General features: G+C 42.5%; 1 protein-coding gene across 1 annotated transcript in view; it reads right to left on the reverse strand.

Moving 5' to 3' along the window:
• The window catches only part of ATAD2B (ATPase family AAA domain containing 2B), a 4,508,062-nt gene that overhangs the window by 3,215,880 nt on the left and 1,274,511 nt on the right, over window positions 1-17,671 (reverse strand). Inside the window, exon 11 of the mRNA XM_044063554.1 lies at window positions 7,183-7,966. Within this exon, the coding sequence (XP_043919489.1) occupies window positions 7,183-7,966 (784 nt within the window). The remainder of the gene's footprint in view (window positions 1-7,182; window positions 7,967-17,671) is intronic.

The raw sequence follows: 17,671 nt of genomic DNA on the forward strand, positions 1-17,671 counted from the left end.
TGTTTATCCCTTAATACAGGCTTAATGGAGACATAATCATTCAACCCCATAGCTAGGTGTGCCCCCAGCCTCAAGATCCACTCCAACTCGACCACCTCAGTACGAGTCACTGTCACCATATCGCAGACCTGGGCTTATCACACATAATACCTGGAAGACAAAGTTGTGTTCAGGGCCAGTAGACAAAACATGCTTCGCTAAGGCACTAAAATCATATTGCTTCTTCATGCAATACACATGGTCCCTAATTCTTTCTTTTAAACTCCTGTTGGTCTTGCCAACATAGAATTTATAACAGCACTGACAATGTGCTAAATAAACCACATTCCTGGTGGAGCAATCAGCAGATGCCCTCAACTTCCACAAGTAGCCCGTGACAGGGTGCCTAAAGAACCTAGACTCGTCTATAAACTGACAAAAATTGCATTTATGACATTTAGATGTACCCATCAAAACTTAGGATCCAGACATAACATGTCTAGGAAAACATAACTGTTGCCTTAAATTACTGTGGCTCTTATATACAAATCTAGGGCCATCTGCTAATATATTGGAACACCTACTGTCAAGTCTGTAAAATATGCCAGTTCCTGGTAACTATATCTTTCACCATATTTACACCATGGGAAAATTTCAAAACAATGGGAGGACAACAATACCCATGAGGTGATCTAATTGATTGTCTATACAGAGCAGAAAAATATGGACATGCTCTACTATCACGCTCATTGGTTATTATAGCACAAACGTGATCAACTTCTACTTGGGTGTAACCCCTGATAGCAAACCCTTTCTACAAATCTGACAAACTTCCTTCAAAGTCAGAAGTAGTACACGACAACCTTGAGACCCTGAAGGCTTGACCTCTCACAATGTTCCCAAATATATGTTGTGGATGCATACTCCGTCTATGGAGATATGACTGTCTATAACAGTCCTTCCTATGCATCCTGGTCAGCATTTTGCCATTCTCCAGCCGGATGTTCACATCCAAGAAATCAACAGTGACTTGGGAACAAGTGAGGGTAAATTTAAAAAAAGTACTACTATTTAAAGAATGAAAAAATAAATCAAGCTCTTGCTTTTGCCTTTCCAACCAATAAACATGTCATCAACAAAACGTCTATATATGGCAATATGACCTCTATGTTGTCCCAATAGATGATGGAATTCCCATTCTGACATCACTAAACTGGCGTAAGAATTAGCGCAGCTGGTCCCCATAGCCACGCCTGATTGTTGCCAGTAACATTTATCCTGAAACAAAGATATTGTGTTCAAGGTCCAGCTCTAGAAGCATGCAAAGGAAGTCAATATGCTTCATGTCAAATTTATTACTCCTAGCCAAAACTGCCCTGACCATACTAATGCCTTCCTGGTTGGGAATGCACGTAAACAGGGATACATCTATCGTCACTAAAAATTGAATACCTGAAACATCCCCCTCACTGGTCACATTATATAAATCTCTCAAGAAGTTTTCAGTATCTTTCAATACAAACTCACTCATGTCCAGAGCTATTCGAAGCTGTTTGTCCAAATAAATGGACATAGCCTGAGTCAACCAACCACTCCCAGCTACAATCGTCTAAACTGTGGGAGAGTAGGGTGTTTGTGGATCTTGGGTAAGCCATGAATCTGAGGAATAACAGGAAATTCAGTAATAAAGTAATCAAATAGTTCCTTGGTAAGTAGACCTAGATTAAAGCATTCAAGTAAACAATTATCTATTCTGTTCTTCATCACACTCACAATGTCAGCTTCCACACTAATATATGTATTAGTATCAGACATCTGATTCATCATATCATAATATCCAGAATCTAAAATCACTACACAGCCACCTTTGTCTGCCGGGCGGATAGCTATATTTTCATTCTTAATCAAATCATTCAAGGCTTGTTGTTCAAATCTAGTCAGATTATTACAACTTGTCATCTGTATTCTATTAATTACTTCATATATTTCTCTCTCTCACAAACTGTGAGGAAGACATTAAGTGCTGGCGTAAAAGCTGGTGTAAAAATACTGGGTTTCCTAAAAAAGTACAGTTTTGTACCTACCATAAATGTAGATGTTCGAGGATTCCATTGCTGCAGTCCTTACTATTGGGTATAGTCCGCATCCAGTCGGCCCGAATACCAGAGTATAAGGCTGACGTCGGTCAGGGCGGCGCGTGGGCGGGCGTCAATGCGTCACTGGTCGTCGCGCACGGCGTCATATCCTCAGTCTTTTCTTGCCCCAGATGTCAGAAGACCCTAAAAAGACAAGGCCCAAAATACCTGCACCAAAACATGAACAATATATACAAAAATATAAGCATGTAAACTCACCTACACAACCACCCCTAAACACAGAGGAGGAGGAGGTAAATTGGACTGCAGCAATGGAATCCTCGAACATCTACATTTATGGTAGGTACAAAACTGTACTATGTTCTTCGTTTTCCATTGCTGCAGTCCTTACTATTGGGTAGAATCCCAAAGCAGAGGTAAGGAGGCTGGCAAATCATAAAGAAGCAGGAGCTGACAACATGCCTTGCAAAACAGCTGTGGCAAAACCAGCCCTAGACTTAGAGTAGATAGGAAGGTGATAATGCTTAGAGAAAGTATGCACTGAACTCCAAGTAGCTGCTTCCAAAATATCATAGTTGCCACCCCGTAGAAATGCTGTTGAAGTGGCAGTAGCCCTAGTGGAATGAGGCCTAATCCCAGCTGGAATCTCCTTGCCATGATGGGAATAACAAAATGCAATGCAAAAGCCAATCCACCTAGAAATAGTTTGTTTTGACACAGGCTTGCCCCGCGAACTCAAAGCAAAAGAAACAAACAACTGCTGAGACTGCCTAAAATCCTTAGTCCTGCTTAAATAACGCAATTGCCTGTGTACATCTAAAGTATGCAAAATCTTTTCCCCTTTATTTTGGGGGTCTGCATAGAAAGTAGGCAAATGAATAGTTTGGTTTAAAGCCACACTAGAAACCACCTTAGGCATAAAGGAAGGATTAGTACGTAATGATACCCTATCCTTATGGAAAATCAAAAGGGCTCACTGCCATAAGGGCCTGCAACTCAGACACCCTTCTTGCAGAAGTAATAGCCAACAAAAGCAGTCTTCCATGACAAATATTTCAATTCAGCAGTAGCCGAGGCTCAAAAGGTTGTAGAGTAAGTTTTTCCAACACAAAATTGAGATCCCAAGCAGGAGTAGGAGCTTCTCATGGGGGTCTTATATTCTTTGCCCCTCTAAGAAACTGCTTGAACAAAGGATGCGAAAACAATGGTGGGTCACAATCATAGTGAGCTGAGATTGCTGCAGCATGAATCTTAATGGAAGAGAAGGACAGACCCTTGTCCAGTAACTCAGTAAGATATTGAAGAGCCACACTCAAATTAGGCTCAGAAATCTCCAAATTCTTTGCTTTACTCCAAAATAAAATCTCTTCCATTTTTCGCGTACACATTCCTTGTACTAGGTCTTCTAGCTTCCATAATCACATTTAAAACTTGTTGAGGAAGTTGAGACCTGCTGTGTTTCAACACAGAATATGCCAGGCTGTCAGATGAAGAGAGTGAAGCTTGACATTGAGCAGATGACCGTCCTTCTGGGATAACAGATGTGGAATCAAAGGTAAAGGCCATGGAGGCTTTACCAGACAGAGTGTAGGGTACCAGTGTTGCCGAGGCCAATCTGGAGCTATCAAAATCATCCTTGGCCTGTCCTGTCTGACCTTTAACAGTACCTTTGGAAGAAGAGGCAGAGGTGGAAAGGCATACACATGAAGGTTTGTCCAACTGAAAGACAGAGCATCCACTTTCCAAGCTGTGTGATGAAACCCCTTTGTGCAAAACTGTGGCAGCTGGTGGTTTAGTGGGGAAGCGAACAGATCTATGTCTGGAGTTCCCCATGACACTGTCAATTTCTGAAATACATGAAGATCCAGTTTCCACTCGTGGGGATCCATGATTTGTCTGCTTAACACATCTGCTAAGGAGTTCTGTGCTCCTGGCAGAAACCTTGCCTGAAGAGTTAGGTGCAAGCGTGGCGCGATCTCCCATAAAATCATTGCTTGCCTGCATAGAGGATAAGAATGTGTTCCCCTTGTTTGTTGATGTACCACATGACAGTTGTGTTGTCTGTTAGAATCAACACCTGCCCTGGAAGAAGTAACTCCTTGAAAGCCAGTAATGCGAACTGGACTGCTAACATCTCCTTCATGTTGATATGTAGATGCTGTAGTCTGGCAGGCCACTTGTCTTGTATCCACTTTCCATTTAGATGAGCTCCCCAAGCAATATCCGAGGCATCTGTCGTTAAAATCTGACTGGCGGTCACAGAGAGTCCCTTGTTTAGGTGACATTCCTGAGCCCACCACAAAATTCTCTTTGAAGGCAAGGTATTATTTGAATGACAGTGTCTAAATCCTGGCAGTGCTGTGTCCATACATTTTGAGATACCATTGTAACTTCCTCATATGCAGTTTGGCATTGGGAAGCACCAGAATACAAGATGCCATGAACCCTAATGCTTGAAGGACTGTCTTTGCAGTCAGCACGGACTGATGAGATAGTTGATGGAAGTAAAGTGATAGACTCTTTGTTTGTCGGGGTTGTTTGTTAAAAAGGCCATCTGGGCTGCTGTATTCAGTCTCACACCCAGAAAGCACATGTCTTGAGAGGGTACTAGACTGGACTTTATTTTCACAGAATACCCTAGGCATCTTAGCACTGCTATAACATATTCCATATGCTGTAGAAGGTCTTCCTTTTCTTGAGCCAGAATCAGGCAGTCGTCTATAAGGATAGATTTGAATTCCTGTAGCCTGAAGTAAGCTATCACTGGAGCCAGAACCTTTGTGAATACTCTGGGCACAGTAGATAAGCCAAAGGGCAATGCAGAGAACTGATAATGAGAATCTCCTTCCTGCAACTTAGCCTGATAGGCACATGAAGGTAAGCTTCCTTGAGATCTAAAGTTACCATCCAGTGATCTTTGCCCAGGGTAAAGCTGTTGTAACGTCAACATCTTGAACTTGGGAATGTCCAGATAAGTGTTGAGGAGAGATAAATCAAAATCGGTCTCCTTCTTTGGTACTAGGAACATGCGAGAATAAAATCCTAGGCCCCTTTCTGATACAGGGACTGGCTGAATGGCCCCATTTGGAGTAACTGAGAAACTTGCTTGTGAGCCTCTTTTCTTTGTGGAGGAGCGTCTGGCATGCCTTTGAAAGGGGCATTGTATGGAAATAAAATCTGTAACCGTGGTGAATGATGTCCAACACCCATCTGTCTTGAGTAATTAAATCCCAATTTTTTTTTTTTGAAAAGAGAGACATCCTCCCCAGCTGAGCTGCCAGGCGAGATCTACTGGCAGCTGAAAAGAGGTCATTGGGGGTCTGTCTGAAAAGACTGACCCCTGCCCTCACCAGAAGTCTGAGCAGGTGAACTCCCTGTTTAGGGGCAAGAAGAACCTTGAGCCCTGCCTCTACCGTCTAGACCTACCCCTAGACTGGGAATCATAAGCAGGATATGTCCCTTATAGCTTAGGCCAATTTCTACTAAAAAGGGGCTGTACCTGCAAAAATCTTTAACAGTTTGCATAGACTTAGCTTTGTCCTCCATTTTCTTTAAAACTGCTTCCACAGGTGAACCAAACAACACATCAGACTGTAAAGGAGCATCCAAAATCCTTGTCTTAACATGCTCAGCCAAATTTTGATCCCTCAACCAGGCATGCCTAAGAGAAAACTAGTGGCAGCCACACCCAGGAGGCCTGCACAGCATCAAAAAACCACATTGCAAAGAATGCTTGCCCACTTGTTCAGACACATAAACTAAATCCAGCAATTCTTTACAATCAATACCTTCCACCAAAGCATCTACCTTAGAGTTCAATTGTGAAAGGAGATAATTTTGATATTTCAGCATGTTGACAATTCAAGCGCTCTCATGGCTAGAGTGGAAGAAGTATACACTTTCTTACCCCACCTATCCAACGCCCTTGCCTCTTTGTCAGTGGGAACAGGATTTTTAACCACAGAGGCCTTAACACCTTTAGGCCCCTGAGAAACAGTGTCTGGGTCCGCCCTAGGACTCTTAAACAAATACTTATGAGCTTGGGCACCCTATAGTACCTATCAGGTTTAACAGGAGCAGGAGGCAAAGAATCAGGGTTCAGGGAAGCCTCTGCAAAAACATCTTCCACCACATTTAACACAGGAGGTATAGCTAAGGGCCTATGCTGGGGTAAAAACAAGAAGCCTCTTCCTGGAATCCAGAGTAATCCTGGCCTTCCCATTTTAAAGTGCTCCCTCATGGAAATGAGAGTCTCTGAAAATGAAAAATCCTCAGGAGGAGAAGGTGGCATCATCCACATCAGAATCAGAATAATGAGGATACCTCCAAAATCTCCGCAGAAGACTCAGAAGCCCCTGAACCCTGTTCAAAACTGTCAAACTCAGGTTCCACCCTAGGCCTCTTATCAGGAGGGCCCATAGAACCTCTAATCATAGTAATCAAATCTTCTGCCATTTTAAGCATATGTTTCTGAGGTACATCCTGCAGTAAAGTTTCTGCCTGAGACGAAACTCCTGGCAAAACCTCTGGCTCCACTGGTTCATCAAGGCATTTTTTGTTAAACCTAGCACAAGGCGGCAACCAACAACGTCGTGCTCAGGCCCTAAACAAGGTATACACAATGTAGTAATCCCTATGAGGTATTTGTTCCCACAAGAAATACAGTTATTCACTTTTCTGACATCCGGTTAAATACTGAGGCCTCTGATTCGGTCTGAAACTCGGTTTGCAAACGCCAACCTGCACTCGCAAAACTGCTTCTGCATCGACTGAGGATATGGCGCGGTCATGCCCCTGGCGTACTGGCGTTATACTCTGGTATTCGGGCCGACTGGATGCGGACTATACCCAATAGTAAGGACTGCAGCAATGGAAAACGAAGAACATCCTTAAATTCAGGATCCTGCCTCTCAGAAATATTAGGTCCATCAAAAAACATACATAAAGACAAATTACGTGCAAACAACCGTAAATTAATCATACAATCAACAAAATCCAATTTAGCTGTGGGTATAAATGAGAATCCTTTTGACAATACTGACAATTCATGCTGTATTAAAACATGTCTGGAAATATTCCAAACTAAGTTGTGGCTCCCATCCCCCACATCTTTTTCAAGGAACGGTGCTGTTGGACAGAAAGGGGTTCTTTGCGTTTCTGTCCTTTCTGTGTTTCGTTGTCGAAAGAGTATTTCCTCCTCGTACGAATAGGGAGGGGCAGAATCGGAAAATCCAGCTGAGACTGTGGGGGCAGTATCTTCCTTCTAACCAGTGGACCCAAGTCACTGTGGGTAGCTAGTTCAGTACTTTTAGTAACACCAGGACAGTCCATCATTGGCATGGAATACACCGAACTCCGAGGCTCCGGTAAAGTCACTTCAGTGCATAAATTTCCACCCATGTTCATGGTATCCGGGGGCTCAACAATAGCCCCCTGCACAGGGGCTGAAATTGAAGTGGATGATGCCAAAATGTGCTTCTTTGCCCCCTCAGTAGGAACAGAAGAATCTCTGTCAGTACGATTAGCAGTATGCTGTGTTCTAGGCCATGCAAAGACGTGCTGGTTATGAAAATCATTGATGTCCCAAACCAGCTTTTTCTTCTTCACATTTAGGAGACGTTGTTCATATGCATTCACTTTTTCTATGATGTAATTGAGAAAAATATCTGAAGCATCCAGTCCCAAACATCGTGTCAGCTCACACTGCTCTTCTCTAATCTGTTTGGCTAATTCAGCCTCAACAAGTGAGAAGTACTCGATCAAAAGTTTCAAATAGGCACAACCCGTGTCCAAATTGATCTTCTGCCAACTGGCCAAAAGATCTGGATACGCGTTTCCATAGGTCGGCATGTTCAAGACACGCAGGCCAAGTTTTTTGGTACGATTACTTGCTGGTTCATCAAGTTTTTGGATTTAGCTGCATATTGAGCTGTCGTCTGCCAGCTATGGGGCATGTAGTAAGTTGTTTTAAGCAATTTTCCAGGCAGTTAGCTGCAGTGTTTTCAAGTTTGGATGCAGGGTCTTGAAGTTGTTCTACGTTAGAAGAAGAGGCCATAGGGGTAGAGGCCATGAGTTCGCCCGAGACATGCTTCTCAGTAGCGGGTACCAGTGCTGCCTTGGCCAGTCTGGAGCTATTAGTATCACCTTTAGCTGTTCCTCCCTGATCTTCAGTAGAACTTTGTACATCAATGGGAGAGGTGGAAAAGCATACACTGTTAGGGCATTCCAGTTGAAAGAGAGAGAGTCCACCTTCCAGGCTTGTGGGTGGTATACTCTTGAGCAGAATTTCTTCAGTTGGTGGTTGAGTGGGGAGGCGAACAGGTCTATCTCTGGCATTCCCCATTTGCTTGTTATGATTTTGAAGATGTCTGGATGCAGCATCCATTCGTGAGCATTCGTGGTAGTTCTGCTTAGGCTGTCTGCTAGTGAATTCTCTTTTCGAGGTGCAATTTGGCCTGCAGCTGGATGTTGAGATTCAGGCCTAGATTCCACAGATCCATTGCCATCCGGCATAGAGGGTAGGAATGCATGCCTCCCTGTTTGTTTATGTACCACATGACTGTGGTGTTGTCTGTCCTTATCAGCAGATGTCCTTGCTGGAGGAATGATTTGAATGTCTCGATTGCATGTTTCACTGCCAGCATCTCCTTTAGGTTTATGTGCAAGTTCAGCTGGTCCTGAGACCATAGGCCTTGGATACACTTGTCCTCCACGTGTGCTCCCCATCCTAGGTCTGAGGCGTCCGTGGTGATGGTCTGCCTTGGTTGTGGTTTGTTGAAAGGCAACCCTCTGTTGGACTGGCAGGCCTGAGCCCACCACAGGAATTCCTTTTTCAGGCATGGAATGATTGGTATCATGGTTTCTAGACTGTGCCTGTGTTGAGACCATACATTCCTTAGGTACCATTGTAATTTTCTCATATGTAGCCTGGCATGCGGGATCAAGATTATGCAGGATGCCATGTAACCCAGGGCCTGCAGGACTTTCCCTGCAGTGAGCTGAGTTTGTAACCCAGGGACTGCAGGACTTTCCTTGCAGTGAGCTGAGTTTGTCTTGTCAAAGCCATGAAGTAGACTGGTAGTTGCTTTTGTTTTTCTTCTGTGAGAAAAGCCATCTGAGTCATTGTGTCCAGATCCGCACCCAAAAATGTTATCCTTTGGGATGGCACTAGTCTTGACTTCTGGATGTTGACTGTGTATCCCAAGGCCTGTAACAGGTGCATGACATAGGCCAAATCCTTTATTAGTTTTGTCTTGTTGTCCGCTTGTATTAGGCAGTCGTCAAGGTATGGATAGATTTGAGTTCCCTGAAGCCTGCAATGTGCAATTACTGATGCCAGGCATTTCATGAATACTCTGGGCGCAGTAGATAAGCCAAAGGGCAATGCTGAGAATTGACAATGCTCTGATCCTGCAAGAAATCTGAGGTGTCTTCTGCAATCTGGCCGTATAGGGACGTGCAGGTATGCCTCCTTGAGATCTAGAGTCACCAGCCAAGACTCCTTGCCCAACATGGGAAGAAGTTGCTGTAGGGTCAGCATCTTGAATTTTGGCACAATGAGATATGTGTTTAGTGCGGACAAGTCGAGAATAGGCCTCCACTGGTTTTCTTTTCTTGGTACAAGGAATAGTCTGGAATAAAATCCTTGGCCTTGTTCCATAGATGGTACCCTTTCTATAGCTTTCATCTGAAGTAAATTGTGGATTTGTCTTAAAGCCTCTGGCTTCTGGTTTGGTGGAAGGTTGGCATTCCGCTCCTTCTTGGAAAAGTGTGGAAGTGAAACCTGTATCCTTTGTCTATGGTTTGCAATGTCCATTTGTCTTTTGTAATGCAATACCAGTTTTTCGAGAATAAAGACAGCTCTCCGCCCAAGGGTGCTTCCAGTTGTTCCCTGGTAGGCAGAATCAGAGTCAAGTCATTGTGTCTGTCCTGTGGAAGTGGTTGTAGTTGTAGCTGTGGCACTACTCCTCTGGTTGGCAGGCTGCCACTGACGACCCCTGTAGGCACCCTTTGATTTATCTCTGCCTCTTGGGCGTCTATTCCTGCCCCTCTATGCTCTGGAGGTGTCTGGGAAGGACCAATTCTTTGAAGGCCAGTTTCTGCTGAACCTCGGAGGTTGAACCTGCAAAAAATCCTTTACTGTTTGCACAGATTTTGCTTTTTCTTCCACTTTCTTTAGAATCTCCTATGCAGGGGAGCCAAATAAACTTTGTTTCTCCATTGGAGCATCTAGGAGTTTAGCCTTGACATGGTCTGGCAAGGGTTGCTCTTTTAGCCAGGCATGTCTTCGAATTACTGCCCCAGTCATAGCTGATCTAAACGAAGCCTCCAGTGCATCATAGCCACATTTTAAGAAATGATTACTGACCTGCTGAGAGTTGTGTACCAAATCCTGAAGGGACTTTCGGTCTAAAGGTTCAGTAGAAGAAAGCTTTTTATTCAGCTGATCTAACAAATATTCCTGGTACTGTATCATGTGGAATTGACAGTTTAATGCTCTGGCAGAAAGAGTAGCAGATGTATAAACCTTTTTTCCCCATCTCTCTAATGCTCTTGACTCCCTTTCAGAGGGTAGGGGGTTTTTGGCAGTGGCAGCTGCAACGCCTTTTGGGCCCTGAGATATAGTTTCTGGGTCTGCAGCATGGGCTTTATACAAATGCAAGTGAGAATCCGGAACCCTGTAATATCTGTCAGGTTTTGCAGGGGCCGGGGGAAGAGAGTCGGGGGCAGAACTGACATCCTTATATGCATCATCAACTACAGTTAGCACAGGTGGTATGGCTAGAGGCCTATGCTGTGTTAAGTGTAAAAAGGTTCTTAATCTTTTTCTAGAGTCAGAGAAATCCTGACCCTGCCACTGAAAGTGTTCCCCTCATTGAATGCAAAGTTTCCCCAAAAGAAAATTCTTCAGGAGGGGAGGCAGAAGGAATAGAGTCTTCTGCATCTGAATCCTCATAAGGAGAATATGGCCCTTCCTGATGGTCTGATAAATCAGATCCATCCGAGGAGTAGTCTGAGGAGAGAGGTTCAGGGGGTTCAGTCCTAGGCCTTTTGTCAAGAGGAGGGTGGGAGGCCCTGTCTGGGTGAGGTTGGGAACCCCTAATCATGGATATAAGGTCCTCAGCAAGGCTGAGAATCTGAGAACTTGAGGGAGGTCTCTGAGAAGTAGCTTTTGCAGGTAAGGCTTTTGAAATTTTAGCTGCTTTAGCTCTGGAGAAGGCCTTAATAGACATAGAAGCAGGGGGCCTAGCTGCCCCACGTGCAGGAGTACAAATGTCCATTGGAATGGTGTCGGACAATTCTTGTGCCCTTGCTTCATCGGTAGGGATTTCTGTAGCCGATGCAGCCGGGGCCTCTCTGGCCTCGGTTGTCGGAGGTATACTTTCGGCAGAAGTAAGAACCGGGGACTCTGTTTCAGCCGAAACCGAGACACTCGCGGTAGGCCTAACCGTGGTTTCAGCGGGCCGCGAGTGTCGGTCCTTTTCCTTGCGTTTTTTGGCTAAATGTGTAGTCTGAGTCTCAGACAGCATTTTATATGCAAAAGCGGATCCAAAAAACTCTTCTGCAAACTCCGACCGACGTCTAAGAGTCCGTCGGTTGAAGGAGGCACAGGCTAAACAAGCTGATACGTCGTGGTCTGGGCCTAAGCAAGGAAGGCAGTAAGAATGGAAATCCTTATGAGGTATTTGTTTCCCACAAGTTAAACAATTATTTACTTTGTCTGACATCGGCTGAGGCAAGAAAGAGTCCCCAACGGGGTACTTAGCTTTTTTAGAAGTCTTCGGTAGCTGAAATCTCTGGATCTGACCGACCGGCACTTGCGAACTTTGGGCACCGCGCGGCAAGAAAGACTGAGGAAAATGGCGTCGGCTGATGCCTTTATACCCCAGAAGCTCTGACGTCGGGGAAAGTGCGACATCAGCCGAGGCCAGACCCAGACTTTGGAATCCGGCCGACAGAAGGGCTGCCTGAGGCAGGACAACCCATACGTTATGACTGCAGATGCATCCTTGAAGGACACTGTCAAGTTCCTCAAGATATAAGTTGTGTGCGGAGTCATAAATGAGATGCTCCTCAATGTATCCCATAAAGAGGTCTGCATATATGGGAGCAAAAGACGCTCCCATAGCGATGCCTTTGAGCTGTCAATAACAATCTCCCTGAAAATAGAAAACATTTTTGTTGAGAATATATTCAGCCGTGCAGACCAAAAGTGTGTTAAAGCCTATGGGATAGAGTAGGGCTCTGTTTAACAAAACTTAAGGGCTTCCAATCCAGCCCAGTGTGGTATGTTGGTGTATAGAGCCTTGACATCCAGGGTGCAGAGTAGCCAGTCAGGTTCTAGTTGATTGTCAGCAATGTGTAAAAATTGTGTGGTGTCCTGTATTCTGGCGCGAATCAGGCTTAGTAGTGGTCTAAGCTACAATGTGAGGAACTCAGATAATGGTTCCGTCAGTGAACCCATCCCAAATACAATAGGTCTTCCAGGAGGTTTGTTAAGGCATTTGTGTATTTTGGGTAGCAGGTATAATGTTTGTTTCTGTGGATCCTGGACCATCAGATGTGTCTTCACTGTTGCTACCCTCTGAGACAGCCAGGTCCAAAAAATTGTCAATTTCAGGCTTAAAATTAGGAGTGGGGTCAATAGGCATTTTCATGTAATAGGAAGGGTTGCGAAGTTATCCATTCCCCCCCCCCCAGCAGATAAAAATCCATGTCCATGATAACTACAGCCCCACCCTTAGCCTGAGTAATGACAATACTTCTATTATCCCCTAAGATGTTGCAATGCCTGTTGTTCAGTATTCGTTAGGTTATGTTTCAAGTATATGATCCAACTTGAAGTGTATATCCCCAAGTACAGCTTGTTGAAAAACCGCTACATTCCGGTTAATAGGTGGTACAAAGTTAGATTTGTGAAATTTGATTTCATTAGATCTTTGAGAATCAGACCTGGATCCAAAGAAAAGTTTGAGGTTAATCCTGCGGCAAAAATCACTGTCATTAACTACGTCAGATTCATCGACAAAAAACCCGGGAACAAAATTCAGACCTTTATTCAAAAGTTTCTTTTGATCCTCTGTTAAAACAGTCTGAGAAATATACAAAACACAAGGTACTGTTTCTATAAATGTTTGGGCTAGAATCATTCTACTAAGGCCTTTTTTTTCTTGGTCTCTGGACTCCTGTATGTCTGCATTTGGATAAGCTTTGGACAAGCTTAACAGTGCTGTTTCTATGGTTCCATTTTGTTTTCTCATTTGGGGCGGATACCACATGGTGCAAACACTTATACATGAACGGAGGTTTTTCGTTTTGGATGTGTAGCTGGTTTTTTGGCAATAATCAGTGTTTTTTGGGCAGATAGAGAAACGGAACTGCTTTTGGCGATAACGTACTGTTGTGCAACCTTATTTTTTCATGCATCTCATTTTTTATGCTCCGACCGCATTCTCACTATCCTAAGAATGCAAGCGGACGCCATGTTGCTACGTTAACATATAATACTGTTTCTCCAATATATGGGTTATAAATACCCCATTTAAAGTTTTTTTTGTCAGTATGCTTAAATGCCTTACACCAGGTTACAAACGCCTGCATTTATAAAATCCTTACAGTATTTTTTAATGGCCACCTTGTTTTTTCTTGCTGAGGGAGCCAAGCTTATGGCAGGAACAGTTATATATGTTTATACATGTCAATGGGTGCTTTTCTGATGGCTAACTGTTTTATGGCAACTATCAGTGTGGTCTGTTGGATGATAATACGAAATCTATGTTTGCTATAAAAAGGAATCCATCTTGGCTACAACAAGGTCGGGGAATCACAAATTTCCTTATGTTAGTATTTGAACCAGCCTACTTGGACATATTCATTGGGAACTGACTGACTCTGGATATTGTGGTTATTATCTATATGGTTTCGATAGACCAGATATATATCTTTGGGTTTATGTCAGACTTTAGATACTAAAATAATAACTTTGGGGCCATTGCTGCAAAGAATTGGATGTGGCAACATCGTGTTTGGAACAAAGTTGGGACATTACTCGATATCTGATTTGTACGATAACTGTTGGTCTCCATACAGATGTAGAATGTTACAACTGCATTGAACAGCCTCTATAGCCAATTAATATATAAGAACCATTATTCCAATTGTTGGGCTTGATATAAAGGTAGAATGCTATAACTGTATTTAATAGCTTCTACAGGTATTTAACATACAAGAACCATCCTTTTTATGTATTTTTAATGGCATGTTTATACTATTTTGATGGACCTATACACATATATTGCCATGGTGCGTCTGAGAGAATGGTCAAATTAGACACCAAATGACAGATTGTTTGGATAGTTCAGGATTATAATAGAAACCACGAGAATCAGATTGACTAACACTGAGCTAACCTGTAATATTTTTTATAAAATTGGAAAATATGTATATTTTTCTTTTTTTCCATGTCTGATGATGATCTATGAATGGTTGCACCTTTAAAATAGCACTGATCACCCTGCACTAGGTTGATGGTTATTGCCATACTTTGGCATCTATTCTGTTCTAAAACTCTAGGCTACATTGACCACACATATTAGGATTGAATAATACCAGGTTTTTGAAACTGGATTGTAATACCGATCAGAATATTCCAAGAGCCTTCTAAAACTATAAGGCTTTATTTTTACTCTGATGAAAAACTACACCTAGCAGTTTCTAATGCAGAATACATGAAACAGCTTTTTGAATACAATAACAATAAGCCTTTTGGAACATCTTTTTGATAACAGAATATTTCATAGATATCCAAATTACAAATATTTTTATTACAAGATCCCTATTACATGATGTTGAACTACCAATTCTTCTAGAAAACTCCAACCATTTATAATTTCCCATCAGGATTCTAGCTGAAGCCAACTATTTTACTGTATTCTCCATTCATAACAGTTTGTGGCCATAGTTTATTGGTCAATACTATATATAAAACCAGATTTACAGGCATAATTCTTTGGCAGGTACTAGGACTGCCCCTCTGATAAGTCGGTTTAGTTTATTGGACAGGATATATAGGGGGTTCTGTCCCAGTACTTTTGACAGCCTATAGCATATACCATTTTTCTGATTTGCTTTTACAAATATCTAAAATTTTCTGTGGTCTGAATAAACCAATTACTCTACAGCTTATTGTCATGGATCTAGAAACAATACTTCAAGGGCTTTGTGCTGACAAAAATGACATTGGTGTCTTTGGCATACCAAACGAGAATGGTACTCCCAACTAACAGATCCAGTTGACGGTTGCAACAACGCCTTTCATAAACTCAGTAAAAGCATGAAAAGTTTGAGATCAAATATATGGTATTTGAGGCTCTTTAAAGCCTATAAGAACAAGGAAATAACTCCAGGGGTTTGAGAATTAAAACTCAACCTCTAGTAAGCAAAATAGATGAAACTATGACCAATGAATAGTATCTAGCCCAACAACAGGCATCTATGAACTTTGTTCAAATATTAAGTTCATACTATGAATAAACTATTGAAACTAACATTAAAAAAGTGGGTGACCTGTGTGGGAAAGTCAAAGTTTATGAGGATCATTCACAATTTTCTATATGCCTCAATAAGCTGTCAAAAGAACTTTTGGCATTTGAAATCTAATGGATTATCAAAGGGGACGACCTTTTGACACCACCAAAAATTTTAGATTTATGGACATCGGACAGAAGCCTGATAGGAATTTCAAAAAAAGACCCAGATCCATACTGAAGGGGTCTCACACATACAGCAGTACATCATCAGATGATTTATCCACTACAGACACTGAAGGGACAGACACTGAAGGGACTAACACTGGGGAATAAGAAACATCTAGGGTAACAAAAATGCATTCATCAATGTTTAGATCCTTTTGTGCCTTACACAAATTTGAATCAAGATATCTGTCCTATGAATAATACTACTGCAAATGATGTACAGAATAATGCTGTGTTTAACCTCACTACCAGAAATTTTTCTGCACACCACTTGTCCTTGTTAAATAAGGGTTTTACCTTCATACCAGCTCAGAGAGCTGCTGGTGCAGATGTACTGGTTGAAATACGCTGGTTTGTGAGAAAATTGAATTTGAAAAGTTTTTTTGCTTCTAATAACGATGACAATACTGACATGACTGACTCTCAATCTACTTATAACACAGATTTAGAAATAGGGCAGCTAAAAAGAAAATACTTTTTTAATCCTCCATTAGATAACACTTTGAATACTTTTCTTAATGTATGTGAAACAGACATAAGAGATTTGGGTAATACAGTGAACCAAGACAAATGGTTTAACTTGACGAGGGAAGTATCTCTGGCTCTCAAAACACTTATTGCTGACAAGTCCCTTAGAATTATGCATGCAAATAAAGGTACTGGGATAGTTTTAATGGAACAAATAGACTATGTTACACAAATAGAAAGGGACTTACAGGAAAATGAAGATTACAGGTCTGTTTCTCTGGACTTTGTACAACAGTTTGATAAAATAGATATATTGTTAGAATCACTTGAAAATGATCAATACTTAACTTTAGAAGACCAGCAATATTTACAAGTTAACAATCCTAGCCTAAGTGTTTTGGCATCCCTAAGGTGCATAAAAATGCACAGCACCCTTCTTTCAGGCTTATCATATCAAACAAATGCACCAAAAAGTACAGTTTTGTACCTACCATAAATGTAGATGTTCGAGTGCTCATACAGCTGCAGTCATAACAGATGGGTTATCCTTCCATCAGGCGGGTCCTCGGTTGGCCGAATTCCAAAGTCTAGGTCCGGCGTCGGTTGTCGTCGCTTCTTCCCTGACGTCAGTTTGGCAGGGGTATAAAAGAGCCAGCCGACGCCATCTTCTTCAGTTTTTCTTGCCCCAGATGTCAGGTGTCCCCAGAAGGAAGGCAAAACATAAACTTATGTAATCATGCAAAATAGAATAATCAAAAAACAGTAGTTGAAGCAAATACACCATAAAAGAATACCCCAAATGGGTTGTATGAGAAGGTGTTTGTCATAAGGCCTGTCCTAAGACGGGATGGAGGGGGGGGAACCTGGACTGCAGCTGTATGAGCACTGGAACATCTACATTTATGGTAGGTACAAAACTGTACTATGTTCATCGTGCATACAGCTGCAGTCATAACAGATGGGTAGAATCCCAAAGCTAAGTAGGGGTGGCAGGCACTAAGTGGAACTAGGAGAAGCAAGGATGCCCTGCAAGACAGCTGTGGCAAATCCCGCTCTAGATTTTGAGTAAAGTGGAAGGTGATAGTGTTTGGAGAAAGTGTGCACTGAACTCCAAGTGGCTGCTTCCAAAATGTCCTTGGTAGGAACCCCCCTGAGTTAAGCTGCAGAGGTAGCTGTGGCCCTTGTGGAATGGGACCTGATGCTAGATGGCACAGCTTTTCCATGAAATGAGTAACAAAAGCGTATGCAGTGGGCTATCCATTTTGAGATTGTCTGTTTGGCGGTGGCCTTTCCTTGAGCACCTGTAGCATAGGACACAAAGAGTTGCTCGGATTTCCTGAATGGCTTTGTCCTATCCCAAAAAAAATTTTTTGC

This window comes from Protopterus annectens, chromosome 2.part1 (assembly GCF_019279795.1).
Source record: "Protopterus annectens isolate FY-2018-M chromosome 2.part1, PAN1.0, whole genome shotgun sequence".
In the NCBI taxonomy this organism is placed as follows: Eukaryota; Metazoa; Chordata; order Ceratodontiformes; family Protopteridae; genus Protopterus; species Protopterus annectens.